The 16427-nt window shown below is 39.8% G+C and overlaps 1 protein-coding gene across 2 annotated transcripts in view; it reads right to left on the bottom strand.

Annotated features, from left to right (window-relative positions):
• prkcbb (protein kinase C, beta b) overlaps positions 1-16427 on the bottom strand; it is a 100878-nt gene that overhangs the window by 30055 nt on the left and 54396 nt on the right. For both annotated transcript variants that reach the window (XM_067615753.1, XM_067615751.1), the window contains exons 8-10: positions 15395-15491; positions 10577-10720; positions 143-316 (exon numbers count right to left, since the gene is read on the bottom strand). In XM_067615753.1, coding sequence (XP_067471854.1) covers positions 143-316; positions 10577-10720; positions 15395-15491 — 415 coding nt within the window. The remainder of the gene's footprint in view (positions 1-142; positions 317-10576; positions 10721-15394; positions 15492-16427) is intronic.

Genomic DNA, 16427 nt, shown 5'->3' with positions numbered 1-16427 from the left:
GGCTGCTACCCAACTTTGTGTGTGTGTGCCCAAATTTTACCTTTTAGAATTCTTAGAATATGTAATTAAGTACTGAGAGTAATGTTACAAAAAATAGGGCTGTTGTTCCTTGTAGGATATGAACATGTACTGGACCACCCACCATGCTCTGGAAGGTGGAGTGCAGCTGTGTTAAGAACGGGGGCTTTCCAGCCAACGCTAACACTCTCTTCTCCACCATGGTGCATTCCACATCATCATCCTGGATCACAACGTCCTTCTTCAGGATCTTTATAGCGTACAGATCCTCTGTCCCTTTACGCTCCGCCAGCATCACCTACATAGAAAGAGATGGAGAGACAGAGAGGATAGATTAGAAATACAAGGAAGATGAATTCATCAATATTCCAAATTTTTATGACACACAGTTCCTGTCACTCTTTTATACCACCATCACCTTGAAAGAAAGATGGAGGCAAGGGAAGGCAAGGAAAAGAGAGAGAGGCAGAGAGACAGGGGAAGTAGTGTAAAGGGCAGGGATAGAGGAATGGGATGATACAGGAAATCTTCTGACTTTTTTTGGGGTTAGACAGTCAAGGTAGAAATAAAGAGAGCAAGGACAGGGGGAAAAGAGAGAAAACCGATTCATCACTTTGTAATGATGTCACCTGAGGAGAGGGAAAATATGAGAAACAGGAAGAAAAAGATAGGCACTACAGAGGGAAAAGAGGTGATTAAAGGTGATTATTACACAGTGTGACTACAGCTACCTTGCAGGTTTTTTTCTTACAAGAAATTTCTTTTATGTCTAATAAAATCTTAGCTGCAATCTATGTCAGACTGCATGATATAAATTTTGCTGCATGTAAAAAAAATGCAGGCGGAGATGTCATCAACTTGCATCACCATTTTGTGCAAAAATGTAGCTCACAATGTCGTTTCTGCCAAAAATATTTTGTGTTATTAAAAAAGGAAGGAATAATAGACGTAGAGAAAGATTATTTAGTGCTTCTGTGGGGATTCCATAATGTTTGGCTTCTCTTTGCCCTTCACGAACACCAGAGAGGAGAAAAAAAGTAGAAAAGAAAGAGGAGAAAGAGGGAGGAAGAGGGGATTATTTCCCATTTCTTTTTCAGGATCTTTAGGGCACACAGCGTGGGGGCGGGTGGAGATAAAGGAAGGTGGATGGGTGAAGAGAGTAGGATTTAAAAAGTGGAGGAAGCAAAAGGGCAGACAGAGAGGAAGGACAGAGGGAATGACAGGGAAAGAGATCGGCAGCAGTCAAGCAATTCAGAATCCTATTTGTTTAAATTGTGAAGTTCGGGAGCACATCTGGGAGTCACACACACACACACACACTCATAATCTGCAGAGAAGGACAAGACAGATGCCTAGAATGCACCCACCATGAGATGACTGCCTCTGAATTGCTGTGCGTATGTGTGTGTGTGTATGTGTGTGTGTGTGTGCTCAGCAGTTTCAGTGTCTTGTATCCAAGGTCAGGCTCATGCTGCTCTCAGTCTCTAAAACAGAGAAGTAAATGTTTCTGTCTTGTCTTCCTCTCGCAGGTTTCTTGTTCACCATATCCTCCTCTCCTCTCCTTTTTCATCTGTGTTTCTTTCCTCTTCTTTCTCAATTTCTCAATACTCTCCTCTCCCTTTCTCCTCTCATCATCGTACCTTCTTTCCTGAAGAATCCAGTAGCTGCTGCATATAGCAGGCCAAATGTGGGTCATGTCTCAACTCGCAGGTCGTCTCATAAAAGTTGAAGTAGGCCTGTGACTAGAAAGCCACTAAAGTCAAACTTTCTGGACTGAAATCTGTATGCGGGGGTGTTACATGAGTGTGTGTGTGTTGTGTGTACAGAAAGCCATGACATGGTAAATAAGGAGAGATTTGTGTTTAAAGTAGATTTTGACTACACAGATGGAAATTATTACATCTACCCTAACACTTAAATAATCAAATATACATTAAATGTAAGTTAAGAAAAGCACTCTCCAAGGTTTCTTGAGAGCAAGAGACCCAGGACAATTTCAGAAAATGAGGAAAGTAGTACCTTATGTGAATTATCAGCACAGATACAGTCTCTCTTTAGCAGTCTATTCTGCTAAAACTAGTCGACTGACTACACAGCCTTTTTCTTCCTATCGCCCTAAAACTAATAAACGTACATATACATTTTATCTTAAAACAAGGCAGTGAAAAAGGCAAGAACAATGTGGAAGAAAAACGGCTGAGCTTTCCATTACATGGCTAGCATGGCGTGTTTGTACTTCCCACGAGGCTAATTGAGTTTTGGGACCTCAACAAAGAATCTTTCATCCAATCATATTTCAAATTTAAATCTTTTATTACATTTCTTATGTTAATTTGCATAAAGCAGAGGGTGCACTAAAAGATTTTTTGCAGCTGTTCAAGTCTTCTCAAGTTAAGCTGAGTTTGATTGATGTACTGATGTGTTTAATATACCATTCTTCTGGGGCAGCAAGATAGCCTAGATCTTAGAAAGACCATTGTGTTACTAAAAGGCCAGCTGACAGACTGTATGTCTGCAAAAAGCAACATGTGCTGTTAAGCGTCCACTACCTGCTTACTCGCTGTAAAAGGTGCTGTAGATGAGTGTCAGCTTCATGATGTAAATGGAAACCATATCACACTCATTATTCTTTCAAACCCCACCAAGAATAGAGCAATAAGACTGACCTTATATCCACTTCGTATTTTTTTTTCCCCCCCACGAGATCGGAAACTCAGCAGCTTTGCTGTTTATGTCTTATAAATATTCAGGTATGATAATATAGAGGGGTTATTGGGTTTTGGATTCTACAGGGAGAGCAGCACAGATGGACAAAGAGACACACTTACAGTATATAAGTGTGTGTGTGTATGTGTGAGGTTGAAAATGTGTGTTTGCATAGAGGGCAACCACAGTTCATGAATGTGCGTTATAATCTTCAGCATTAAAGTTTAGATATCTATTGAAGTTGGATCTATGCTGGTGGTATCCTTTGACAAAAGTAGGCGTAAGTGTGAGAGTGTGTGTGTGTGTGCGCGTGTGCGTGCAGTCATCCCATATGGTGTCAGTGTGACTTTATGTAAATACAAACTCTATAAAGTTGAAACAGGGAGGAAGGACACCATCTGGCCCAAAGCTCATTTAATGCAGCCACAAGGACAAGACCAACAGAAGAGAAAGAAGACATGAAACAAGGTTTCATCAACAATCAGAATGCTTCTGCAGACAAAAGATGCACAGGACACAAAGTAACAACAGGAGCAACAATATGTTGTTTAGCTTTTGCATGTCATCTAAGGCCATAAGCTGATGAATTTAGCTTCAGAGTTACATTTCATGATCTCAGCAAGGTTCAGTGACTCAATCAAGGTCATTTTGGTTGCAGTGTCATTCATAAACTGGCTACTGTACTATGAATTGTGGCGTGTCACTATTGGCGACGCTGTTTTACCCAAGAAAGTTGTTCAGGGTCATTTGACAGAAAAGCAGGCCTGAGGATATTAACTGTCATATGTCGTAAATGACGCCAGTGTGTTTTCTCTGCTGACCTTGCAGAGTGAATTTACGAAGGGGAAGCAAATGAAACCACACTCTACTGCACAACACTGCACCGCATGATGCTAGACTATGTTGTATTATTCTTAACTGTCATATATCATGTAGTGTATATATAGACCAATATCCACTGACTGTATGAGAGTAGCAGGAGATGGACTCAAATGCAGGACAAAGCCGTTGGTTACAACTGAAGAATAAGTCTTTTAATACCGAATCAGGCACGCAGGCACAGCAAAAAAAAAGAACAAAGGATTCAACAAGACTGAACTGAAGACCAGGACTTAAATACTAAACTGACGAGGTGACGAGGTGCAGGTGGAAGAGGAGAACAGGAATAGAGCTGATTGGTTGGGGAAGACACAGGGAGCAGGGCAGGGCTAACGAGGATGATGCAGGGCAGGTGTGGAGGAAAATGCAGAACAGAGACACAGGAGGAAAAACTCAAAGCAGCAGAAAGCCAAGAAACCAGAAAACACATCCTTATAATAATCAACCGATAGCATAACCTACAAACTCTCTTATACAATCTCATGATGAGGCAGCTCCTCAAACATGGCAAACACAAATAACTCAAACCTACAGAAAAATGCCAAACACCTAAGTCACATTTCGTAGCCAGTGCAAAAGCAAACTACAGTGTCCTGTACAAGAGCCTTCTCCCCCTCAGTCCAGTATAACAAACAGGGAAAAAGTCTGAGGGCATTTGGTGGACTAGTGGATAATGTCAACTAAGGAACATAGAGCCAGACTGTGACAGGATCATGACATGGAAGGGGTGTGTATTGCTGTCTAGCCCCACACAGATAGTCACTGTAGGTCACAGTGGGACTTCTTCGGGCTGCTAGTATGATTAAGTTAATAAAAATATTTAACCTTTATAATTACTTTATTAAAACAAGCTTTTGATTATTCATTTTTGGATATATCAGAGTTTCATATGTCCACGTTGTATATATGCCAATGTGCTTTCTATTCCTAGCCAAGTGACATCTCAACAGCAGTTGCTGGGACAGTGATTAAAGGCTTTACAAATGGTTACATAGATGTAATATTAGCATGAAATCTTTCATTTTGATTTGATTTATGCACATGTATTGTTCACTGAGGGCCTGATTTACATGGAAAATGTAGTGTAAATGTGCTGAGTTTTTCATCAAAATTCCTTTCTGATTTGGTACAAAATAATATATGTTCATTAATAATTATTACTCTAAAGTATTAACTTATGGGTCTATATTTTATTAGATTCTGTATTTCTAGATAACTAATATGGCTACTGATATGATATTTTTTTGTTGAGACTACTCTATGCCTGCTATTGTTGAGAGAGCAAAGATAACATTATGTCTCTTTTCCCACCACAACCTTCCATGTGGCTCATGTAAATCTGTTTACGCATACTTTTCTCCTGCAAAAATCTTAGTAAATCCCTTAGAATACATCAATGTCTTATAGATAGATAGATAGATTTGTCCTCAAGGAGGAAATTCTTTTCCATAGTAGGTTCATACAAACACAAACAAGTAAGACACAGAATTATACAGAGTTATACAAAATGCAGGATTACAGGGACACTTAATGTCACACTACAAAAACAAAGACATGGATTGACACTCTACACACCATAGGAGGTTACTTATTTAAAACTCATAAGGCTGTAGGAACAAAGCTCTTGCTAAAACAGGCCTTTCTGCACATGGGTGGTTGGCCAGAAGGAAGGAGGGTAAAGTGCTGGTAGAGTGGGTGGTCTGGGTTTTGTGTGATTGTGAGTGCTTTGCAGATAAGGGATGAGGTGACACAATCGCATAAGTTTGGAGTGGGAATACCATTTAAATGAGTTATCTTTAAGAGTTTATTCTTATTGGTAACTGTAAGCATATGGAGAAAACAGATGACACCATACTGAAGAACTGGCTCAATAATGCTACGGTACAGGAGAAGAAGAAGAAGAGGTCAGACAGACAAGCGATATAGTTTACGGGTGGCTGTAAGTCTCTATTGGCAACTATTCAAAGTATGGTATGCTAATTAAAGCTGAGGTTATTGTCTAGTGTACTGCCAAGGTATCTGAAAGATTCCACCACCTCTACCCTCTCTACTTTGATGGTGAGACTGGAGGATGGACCAGTGTTTTGAGGGGCCAAAGAGCAGTTCTTTAGTTTTTGAGATGTTGAGGTTGAGAAAGTTCACCTACTTTAACACCTCCTATTTGTGCAGCCCTCCCATACAAGTTGCAAACACTTGCTCAAATGACACAAACTGTGGCTCCAGTCTGGTGCATCTCTTTAATAAATGCACCGCATGCTTCTGGGGCAGAACGTGTCAAATACATGCCTGAAAAACTGGGGCAAAAGCTTTAATAAATCTAAATCTAGGCCTGAGTGTTGGTTTGGAGAGTAAATAATACTTCCACCACTCTTATGACACTATAGATTAATGTTGTAATAAAATCAGTTATGTACAGTAATTATAAAAGATGTAAGCAAACTTAGGCTTTGAGCGGTGCTGTCCATGGTGCTGAAACTTAGACCATACGTTCACTTTACACATGAACGTATGGTCACAGCATAAATCCAACTTCATACATGTGCGTTTATGTGTTTGTGCTTTAACGCTTGTGATGTGTGTGTATAAACACATGACAATACAGATCAGGAAGAAGCATGTGCTTGCTCGTGTCTGCCCATGAGATACGAGTGTGTGTGTGTATGTGTGTGTGTGTGTGTGTGTGTGTGTGTGTGTGTGTAAGTATCACACTGTAAGCATGTCCACAGAGAAACGTCAGCAGCAGTATCGTGATGCAGATGTCCATAGACACTGAGGCAGAAAGAGCAGCTCTGAAGGTACCAGCCTCCCACGCACACTCAGGAACCATTAAAATGACACACACATCACGTGAGTGCCTGCTTTTGCATGTACGTGTATGTGCATGTCTCTTTATTTCTGAAATACTAGTATTTCTGAAAGCTATTATTCACAGAATGTACTGGCATATGTATGTACCTAGTACACGCCCAAATGGTGTGCGTGTGCGTGTTTCCACATTTTGTGTTTCTACAGAAGGTGCATGCTTCAGGAATCCGTGTGTATGTGTTTGTATATGTATGTGTTGGGTATTCCAGTAATGATCGACCCTCGACTCAGTCTCTCCACACTGACGCATCAGTGTTGCTTTAAATGCCTGTTACCATGGAAACAGGCAGCCGGCATACAGGTCTGGTACACAGACAATGGTCTCGCTCTCTCTTTCTGTCACTTTTCCCCCCTCTCTCTTGTAGTGGATAAACCCAGGAATATAAGTAGAAGCTAAATTCTTTCAGAGACATTATGATATGTTAATCTAACAGTCTGTCTATGTGTGGATGCAGAATCATACACATACACACACACATGCAATGACCTCTGACCTCAAGGCAAAAGGATGTCAAGGAAACATTGAACTGGAACAAAAATCCAGCCTCTTCTCTCCAGTCATGGGAAGAAAATGGACAATTTTGGAAATTAATGACTTTGTGTTATAAATTTATGGACAAGCCACATTCCTCCCTGAGTGTCTCTCTCACTGTTCATATCTCCTCTAATTAACAAGGAATGTCTGAAATGGTCAGAAATGCCACTAATAATGTGTAACAATATGTATTTGGACTTGTCTAAACAGTGTTAACTTTAACTGTGTTTCAGAATCATGGAATTATTTTGATATTATGCTAACTCTGTTCAAAATCTGTTAATTTACATAGTACCACACAGAATCTAGTGACTGTTTTGGTAACTTTTAAGAGATGTGTGGATTTATTTGATATTAAACTACAAGCATAGTATTTAGCTATAGTTTGAATGCTAGGATATTATGGAGACCTTGGATATGTTTCACTGTCACATAGTTTTAACTACAGATGAGAAAAAAGATATTGATTTCATTCTGTTTATTTGGTCAACAAATTTTGCAATTTTTATAACCTACAGCTATTCTATAGGAATACAATTATTAAATTGAAGGCCAGTTTTCTCTTCACACAAAGAAATTCATTACTAATCAAGGCGTTCTTTTCCAAAGAGCGCCAAGGATTCCTCCAAAACACTACACCTACTAGACTATAAAAGTTTACAAGTCTTTGTCTGGCTTGGCTTCTTTTTTTTCAGCTGGCGTGCTGATTGCTGCTGCAGCGTCTTCTGTGTTTTCTCTCGGCCTTGCCAGCAGTTATGGCTGTGTTGCATTTCAGGCGTTGTCTTTTTCATTTTTCCCTGAGAGCTGAAAGCCCAGAAAGAGACTAAGAAGACTGCAAAGATGCTAGAGCCATAAGCTAAGTACCAGTCTAGTCATTGCACACTGTTTGCCATTTGAACATCTATTATTTTTGTAATCTCCTATTTTTATCATGTAGTTTAACTTTTTAAAGACTTTTAAAGACTCCCTAAAACCTCTTTTAGTAGTTAGAGCCCAGCTTCAACTCTGCAGACTGCAACTGAATGCCTCAAGACTGAAAACACACAACCCTGCGGTGTGTTTACGATGTGGCCTCAGCCAGTCTGAGCCCATCTCCAGTGTTGGATTCACCCTCCTGAGAAGCACTGAACAGAGCGCTCCACTGAACCTGCAGCTGTTCTCATCTGGCTGTGGCCTCAGCCCCCCTCCAAAAAAAAAAAACACCAAGTCTGCTTCACCCTGCTGCTCTCCAGGGTGTTCGCCTCATCTTCATCCTCCATCAAGAAACAGTAGGGACTAACCATCTACCATGCATTCTATCTGAGGGTTGATGATTTCTAAAATTAGTTGTTTTTATTGGTTTTAGTTAGTTATTTACCCCTCACTGCGCCAACCCTCAATTTCATTCGTTCATTCTGTTGGCAATAACTTGTTAATTTAATTTACCCATTCATTCATGCATTAATTCTAGTTGTATATATGCATTTATGCTTAGCATTCCCTATTCATCCCTATCCCTGGGTAGTTCAATAAATATCTTGCTTTATTGCCAAGTCATATTTGTGTATTCCTTTATAACAGAGATGGAGTTCACAATTTACAGATATTATAATTTTTCCTAATTAATTAATGAATTGGTTAATTAATCAATGGAGGTGGTGCCCCATATAATTTTACAAGTGCTTAATATTAATTTGCAAGAGTTTGCTAAACTCTCTCTCTCTGCCTCTCCATCCCCGCTGCTCTAACCCTCATTTACCCAATTTTCTCTCTCACTCCCCCTTCACTCTTCTCCCTCTTTCTGTTCCTTGCCTCGATTTTCATTCATTCACGTCAGTCTTCCCTCACCAAGGTTTTCCCCTCCTTGCTCACTCTCCCTTCTTTCATTCAGTCTGACGTTTTTACCTCTCTCTCAATTCATTCATGTCAACCTTGCCGCCGTGCTCTTACATCTCTGTCTCTCTCCCCTTTCATCGCTCCCTCCACTTGTCACGTCATCCTCTTCGCCCCTTTCCCTTCATCCATCTTTGTCTACTTTCGCTTCATCTCCTTTGATTCTTTCGATCTCTATCTCACCCTTTCTGTCCATCTTTTCTTTCCTCTCTCTTACCTTTGCGTCTCTGAATTCTTGTGCTCTAATACTCAGCAAAACACACACAGAGGTATTAATCATAACGCATACTGCACAGAGGAGCACTGTTTAATTATGTGTTTGCATCCGCATGATGGCTACCAAATACCCTGCATTCCTACAGAGCTTGGTTGTGTGTGTCCTCAGAAATGAATGCTTTGCATCTGCAATTAAGCCCATGAACAACAGGGCAGACTCTGAAAAACTGACATTGCTGGCATGCTTTGAAGAGAAACTAAGAAGAATATGTTGCTGCTGTGATCTTAAAGCAAGGCTATGCATCTTTTGAAAAAAGACCTCCTTTTCTAATTGAAAAATTGGCTTTATAAGAAATGAATTGCACTATTGTTCAAAAGCCAATAAGTACTTTATCAAGCCACCTGTTCAACTAGAATAAACATGTAGAAAAGTGATATTTTCAACTGCTTTGTCTGCACTGTCCCATCCACCGCTGGTATGTTTTACACAACCACAGCATGCTGGTTGAGCTAATAACACGAAAGCTGTCTGTATGCAGTCTAACTGTTTATCTGGCTTTGCCACATATCTTAAAATTTTGCAAATTTTTGTAAACTTAGCTGCTGGCTGAGACAAACCAGTCCCTCCTCTTTACCAGTGGTACCTGCAGGCAGTGAATCACATCAGCAGCAGAGGGAGGAGAGCAGAAGACAGGAGGAAAGACTGCCTGCACACAGAGCAGCCGTGCACACGCCCTTTGAGTCAGGTTGTGGTGACAGATGGGTTGAATTTGTATGTTGTGTGTGGACTGTATGTGTCCCACACATAAACGATAAACGATCTGGCAACTTGGGTAACGTCAGACAAACATACAAAACATATGGATCCGTGTGTATGATGATTATTCATAATAAAGGTTGAGGGACACGCAAATTACGTGAGTTTCCCCGGAGAAACAACAAAATGGGGCGGGAGAGCGGGAGAGAGGATATACACAGGAGAAAAACGGGAGTGTTGGCAGGTCTGGCGTGTGCTAAGTTACACGGGTTTCTTTTAACATTAATAATATAGGAAACTTCTCAAGTGTCATCTTTGTGTTTATGTTGTGCAAAATCTCAGTGTCAATGTCATGCTTACATTTTCAAGATAGATATTCGGGTTCAGAGAGAACAGACTGATTTGCAGCATTTAACAGAGCAAAAAGGTCCTTAATCTGAAAAACACCTGATTCAGCCACATATTACTGGAAGATGTGTGGAGAACACATTTATACGTAAATATTTTGGTATCATACAGGGATTATTTGTCCTTTATCTGCTAACTAGTGGATATATGTTTCAATCCCACAAATAAAGCATACAGGTAAATATGTGACCATTATATCTACACACACAGTACATAGTGCTAAAGGTAATCATGAGTCTTATGCGGATACACAGCAATATATGAAAATAGGCACCAGTGCCTCATACAAACATACACACACATCGACGTCATGGCCTCACCTTGCCAAAGCTTCCCTTTCCCAACACCATCAGGAAGTTAAAGTCAGACAGTTTCATGCGATCTTGGTTGCCATTGGAGTCGAACCTGGATGCAGCATTGGCCGACTTCCCCTCTGTGTTCTTGCTTGGACCAATCTTAGCCCTCTAGATCCAGGAGAGAGAAATTAGGAGACAAGATTAGACATGACCTCCAACTTCGAAACAATCAAAGTGACTTAACGCTGTGAGTGGATGAATAAAGGGTACGAAAAAACCAATCTGGTGGCTGTTGTTTCAGTATTAAAACATCTCAAGCTTTCAGAGATTTGCATATTGGCAAGTGTGAGGAAAAGGCCTCAGAGAAAAATCAATTAAACATTTATTGTGTGTGTTTTTTTGAAAGAAGCATTAGGTGAAGTGTTGTCATCATTTGAGAAACACTAACACACAAACTACAAGTTATCTTGACCCAAGTCTCATTTGTTTATGATAAATATGACAATCATATCAAGTTCTCTGATTGTAAAATACTTGAAAATGCTAAAAATTAAACATTGTGATGTTGGGGAATTTTAAACCAGGTTATGGTTATCTTTCATCACTGCCAACACCAGTATTTAAACTATAATCATTAGGACACGCTGAACAAACCATAGTAAAGATTTTGCACCGTAACACATATTTCACATTCAAAGTTTTGAACTAAAGGAGAAAGAGAGGTGAAAGTCATGGCCAGCCACCTTTTAATAGTTTAAAAAATAAAAAAATCACAAAGTGCAAAAGGAATTAGATTTCCCAAACAAAACACACAACTTTTGCTGGCACATGAGCCTCTTTTCCAAAATTTAATGTCACAGATTAGATTAGAGAGACAGAAGTGCAAATGGCATATATGTTAAAAGTGAGGAAAGTTTTTAGCCCTTTTTTCAGTCTATTTCAATTATTCTGTACAGGCACTTTACTCTCTGATTCACACTTTCCATAACAAATATGACCTCCCTGTGAGTCTGCCACTCTATTCAATCATGACTGTCAACACTTCCCTTGTTTCTGTCCTTCAACCATTCTCTCCCACTCACACTGAAAGTTTTTGTACCATCTCTCTGTCTGTAAAATAATTCATTTGTACTTCATCTTTATACATCTGGCCCGTGTCTCTGACTCCATTTATTCATGTCTATCACCACTTCCCCGTCTCTCTCTTCTGTTCACTGTGTGTTTCATTTTTAACTCTGTCTCTCTCTGAATAGATTCGTCTCTGCGTCGACCTTGTCACACTCTCTTGTCCTGACTCTCTCATAAGAAACTTCTATTGTAATCTTATTCTGCACTTTGTGAAGCCTTGCTTCAATTTTTAAAAATAATCTTAAGACATTAGCAAAATGCTACAGAGGTGCTTCTTATCTAACCTTATCTTATCTTAAATTGCTGATCCACAATGAGGCTGTCTTCACTTCTTCTAGTCTGGGCAGTTGCAGTAATTTCTCTGCTGCCCGGTCTTGAAAATTGACAGAGTGAAGCATCCAACTACTCTCCTCACTATATGGATTCATGTGTGTGTGTTGAGTGTGTGTGTTTATGTCTGTGTGTGTGTGTGTGTGTGTGTGTGTGAGTGATGCAACCCATACGCTTCCTGACTCATCAATGGATAAAAGGCTCTATCTGTCTCCATCTGTTCTGACACACAACCCACAACCACACACACACACACACACACACACACTCACACAGGTATTTGTGAGCAGCAGAGCATGCTGAAGGCAACACTCCCGAAGCCTTCAGAGATTAATGCTGCTCTCTCTCTCTCCTGTCTCTCAGTCTACAGCCTTGTGTGTCCGACTATTTTTGTGCACATTATAAAATATCACGGTAAGAAGGGACATATGCTGTATATAAATAATAAAATCTTTGCACTTACTTGGTGATACATGTGTGGAGTAAATTCAAATTTAATTCAAACCTTCACTGTCTTAATGCAGCCTCTGTGTAGCAACTCCCATTGACACGAAAGCAGTGTGACAGCTTAACTATTTAAAAACAATTCCCGAGGACATTTACCCAATTTTCTCTCCGCAGGTGTCTCGTTCTTTTTCAATGACACTTTGAATGACTTCTTATTGTTCTTATAATTATGAGGTTAGCGTCCAAGATATCAGTACATTACCATCATCTTATTTTGCTTAAACGCATAAAAATGAAGGAAATTTACACTTTGTTTGTTGAAAAATTAAAAAAAAAAGTTTGGTCAAATTCCTTTAAAATACGACATTCCACCTTCATCTTTCCTCCATTTCCCCCTTCTCACTCTCCTTTGATTCAGCACTTTCCGTGGATGTGAGTGTGTAAGAAAAAGAAAAGAGAAAGTGGGACAGACAAAAAAAGAGAAAGAAAAAGCGTAAGAATGACAAAACCTCAGAAAAGAGAAATAGAGGAAGAACAAGGGGGAAGACAGAGAAAAAAGGAACTGAAATTCATTTTATATACAATACCAGTCAAAAGTTTAGACACACTTTCTCATTCTGTCAGTGTCTCAACTTTTGTATGGCGCCGTATTATTCACTTCACTATTTGTTTTTGTATATGCTTCAACATGTTTTTAATCACCTCATGTTTAAACCTCATGCCAATAAAGTTTCATTAAACTGAACTGAATTGAAATGTGTCTCAGCTCCAAATGAGAATTAGCAGGATATTAGCTGTCTGCTCCTTAACTGCCTCTGAATAATGTTTTGAGTGTAACTGCATCTGTGTGTGTGTGCGTGCATACATACAACATGCATTATTTATTACTGTAGCTGTCCTGCGTGTGTGTGTGTGTGTGTGATTCTGGATGGGGTGAAAAGGTGGCATGCCGGTCATGTTACCAAAGTGAAATCTCTCTGTCTGCCTCTGTGTCTTTCTTCCTCACTGAAAGCTTCACCCAGGAGGATGCATACATGCTTGTGTGTATGTGTGTGTGTGTGTGTGTGTATGTGTGTGTGTGTGTGTGTAATAGCCCTCCCCCTGAGAGTGTGTCTCAGTGAACGTCTGAGGCGTCTGAGGACCATGACCTTGAGGAGATGGAGGGAAAGAAAAACAGATAAAGAGAGAGAAACACACAGGGGGGCACTGAAGGTGACAGAGGACAAAACAGATAACTGAAGGAGAGAAAAGGAAGCAAAACAAAAAGAGGGAGGAGGAAGAGGGGAGAGACATGGAGGAAAGAAAGATAAAAGGCTACAACACCTCCTCACAAAGCCAACATCCAGACTCTTCACTAAATACACCATTAACAGTGAAAATAATATTATTTCACAGCACTTCTCTAAAACTAGAACATGTTCACAACAGATAAAGATGATATACTTTATGACACCTGATATAATACTATATAACAGTAGGAGAACACAGGAGGAAACTAACACAAAGAGGTCTTATACCAGGAAAAAGGGAAACTACATCTGTTTTATCAGTCTACATAATCACATAGGCCTGCATCCTCCTTAATGGAGCTGTCACAGTTGGCCAAACATCACTAACTGTATGCTCACAGGAGAAAAATCTTCAACTTACAGGGAAGTGTTTCTTAAACAACAAAGAGGAAAACTGAAGTACTGCAATCCATTTAGTATCTCTTGCTTCCTCCTGAGTCAACCAACATTCAAAACTGTACGTGTGTATGATCATTTTGATTTAGTGAGCTTGAGTACCTCATTTAGGCGGCTCCAAAGTCAAAGAGGCTGATTAGTTTTACTCTTAGAGAGTACTCCAGCAATTTAATCATGAACTTCCATAATACTGGAGGTCTTGGGATATGTTAGGTTTAAAGAAAAAATGGTCCAAATGGATGCAGCAAGAAGATATCCTGACTTTTGTCAACCTCAAAAATGCTGGATCCTACACTTCCTATAATGCTATTGATAGTCTTTCCAACTCCACACCCCCACTTTGTGATACAGATTTTATGTTAAAATTTGAGCACTTAAGTAATTCTTAAACTTGACAAAACTCCCTCCAGAGCTGCAGAAGACTTTATACAACTGATTTCACAGGCTGACTAGTACTCCCTAAAATTAGTGAGTTGGCTTTGCAATGTAAACTTGAGTGAGTGCCCTTTAAGTCTTGACTACATAACTGTCTGTAGATTTGAGATTGAATGATGGCTGGTCAAAACTGACTCTAAAACATGTTAAAATCATGGAGTCAAATACTTCACCCGTAAGTTCATTGCACAAAAAGTAGCCCATTTTCAGCAGCATCTCTGTCTCATGAACCTTTATCTCAATTGAGCACTGTTAAAACTGAAACCTATAACAGGGACAAAAATCACCCCCTAACTCTGTGATCAACACATTTCAGAATGAGACTCTGGTGTTCTGTGTTTTACTGTCAGCAAGACGAAAAGGAGGAGAAGGAGAGGAGGAAAAGAGGAGAAAAAAAGAAGTGTAAAACCACAGAGTAGGGTTATCCTCTCCTCTGCCAAATGTGTTAATGAGTGGGCCTACTGGTCAGCCACACACACACACACACACACACACACACACACACACGTCTGGACCTGCACTGTGCCAGACCGGATGGTACTATAAGTGTGCCTGCCAACTGCTAACAGCTCTCCCAGAGAGGCTCTCACTCAGGCTCTCACAGATGTATAGTGAACACACACACATTCACAAGCATACAATGCTGACACATTCAAACACATGCCAGCCACACACCCACACACCCAAAAACACACACACACACACACACACACACACACACACACACACACACACACACACACACACACACACACACACACACACACACACACACACACAGCTATACAAAAGTTATAGTACAAACGCACACACACACCTCAAATTTCTGCCGTAGCTCCTCGTTACCCTCCTCCCCCTCTGGAGCAACGGGAACATTGAAGTACTCGCCTTCTTCCTGGGAGAGCATCTTAAACCTGAAGAGAGAGCATATTTCCAGCCAAATCAATTCCCAATTAGTTTATACAATTTAGGCATGTAACTGCTGCCATTAGCTAAAGATGCTGACAGTTAGTGCACCGATTTAGTCGTCCTATAGAACAATCAGCCGATTGTTTCGTAATTCACTCTCCTTCATGGTGATTTCGCAAAGCCTGATAGAGATGGGCCCAAACAAGGTTGAGATGCTTATCATTTCACACAATCAATAGAATATAATTTTTCATATTGGCCCCATTACTGATGCCACGACTTAACCTCAAAGCTCATGGCATAGGGTATTAATGCTGTAGTAACCTCAACTGTGTTATTTTACACTACACACTATTTAACTATTTATACAATATTTTACTATTTTGCATTTTTTTTCATCTTCTCAGGAAATGTGGGCACAGTTGGTTGCAACCATTTCTGTCAGTAAGATTCCTTTTTTATTATTTATAGTTTTGTGACATGGTGCTAAATAGTCATTGTTGAATGTCGGCAGCACTGTCAATAGACAGTGTGGACACTACTTATTCTTTGCATGTTCTTGGATTTTTTTTTTTTGATGATTAAGTTACTTCAGGTTGTACTCCTTTCTTTGGAAAAAGAATATCGCCGGCACACTTACTCCAAAGCCACAAATTTAATTTTAATTCAAACAGACAAAGTTTCGATGCAATTTGGATCATCGTTAGGTCAAAATGGCCTATTTTTGACCTGACGATGATCCAACTTGCATCGAAACTTTGTCCATTTGAATTAAAATTACATCACAATTAGTAAGAGCCCTGAACCTATGTGATGTACATATAATTACATCACTTCTATGTACTCTTTTCTTTGTCTACTCTATCATGGCTTTGTAGCTCATTACTTTGGGATTTGCTTGTATCTTCATTCTGTTTTTCTACTCTATGCATTAAAGTTAA

This window comes from Thunnus thynnus, chromosome 17 (genome assembly GCF_963924715.1).
Source record: "Thunnus thynnus chromosome 17, fThuThy2.1, whole genome shotgun sequence".
Taxonomy (NCBI): Eukaryota; Metazoa; Chordata; class Actinopteri; order Scombriformes; family Scombridae; genus Thunnus; species Thunnus thynnus.
The sequence above is the reverse complement of the archived record's forward strand: the minus strand, read 5'-3'. Positions and strand labels throughout refer to the sequence as shown.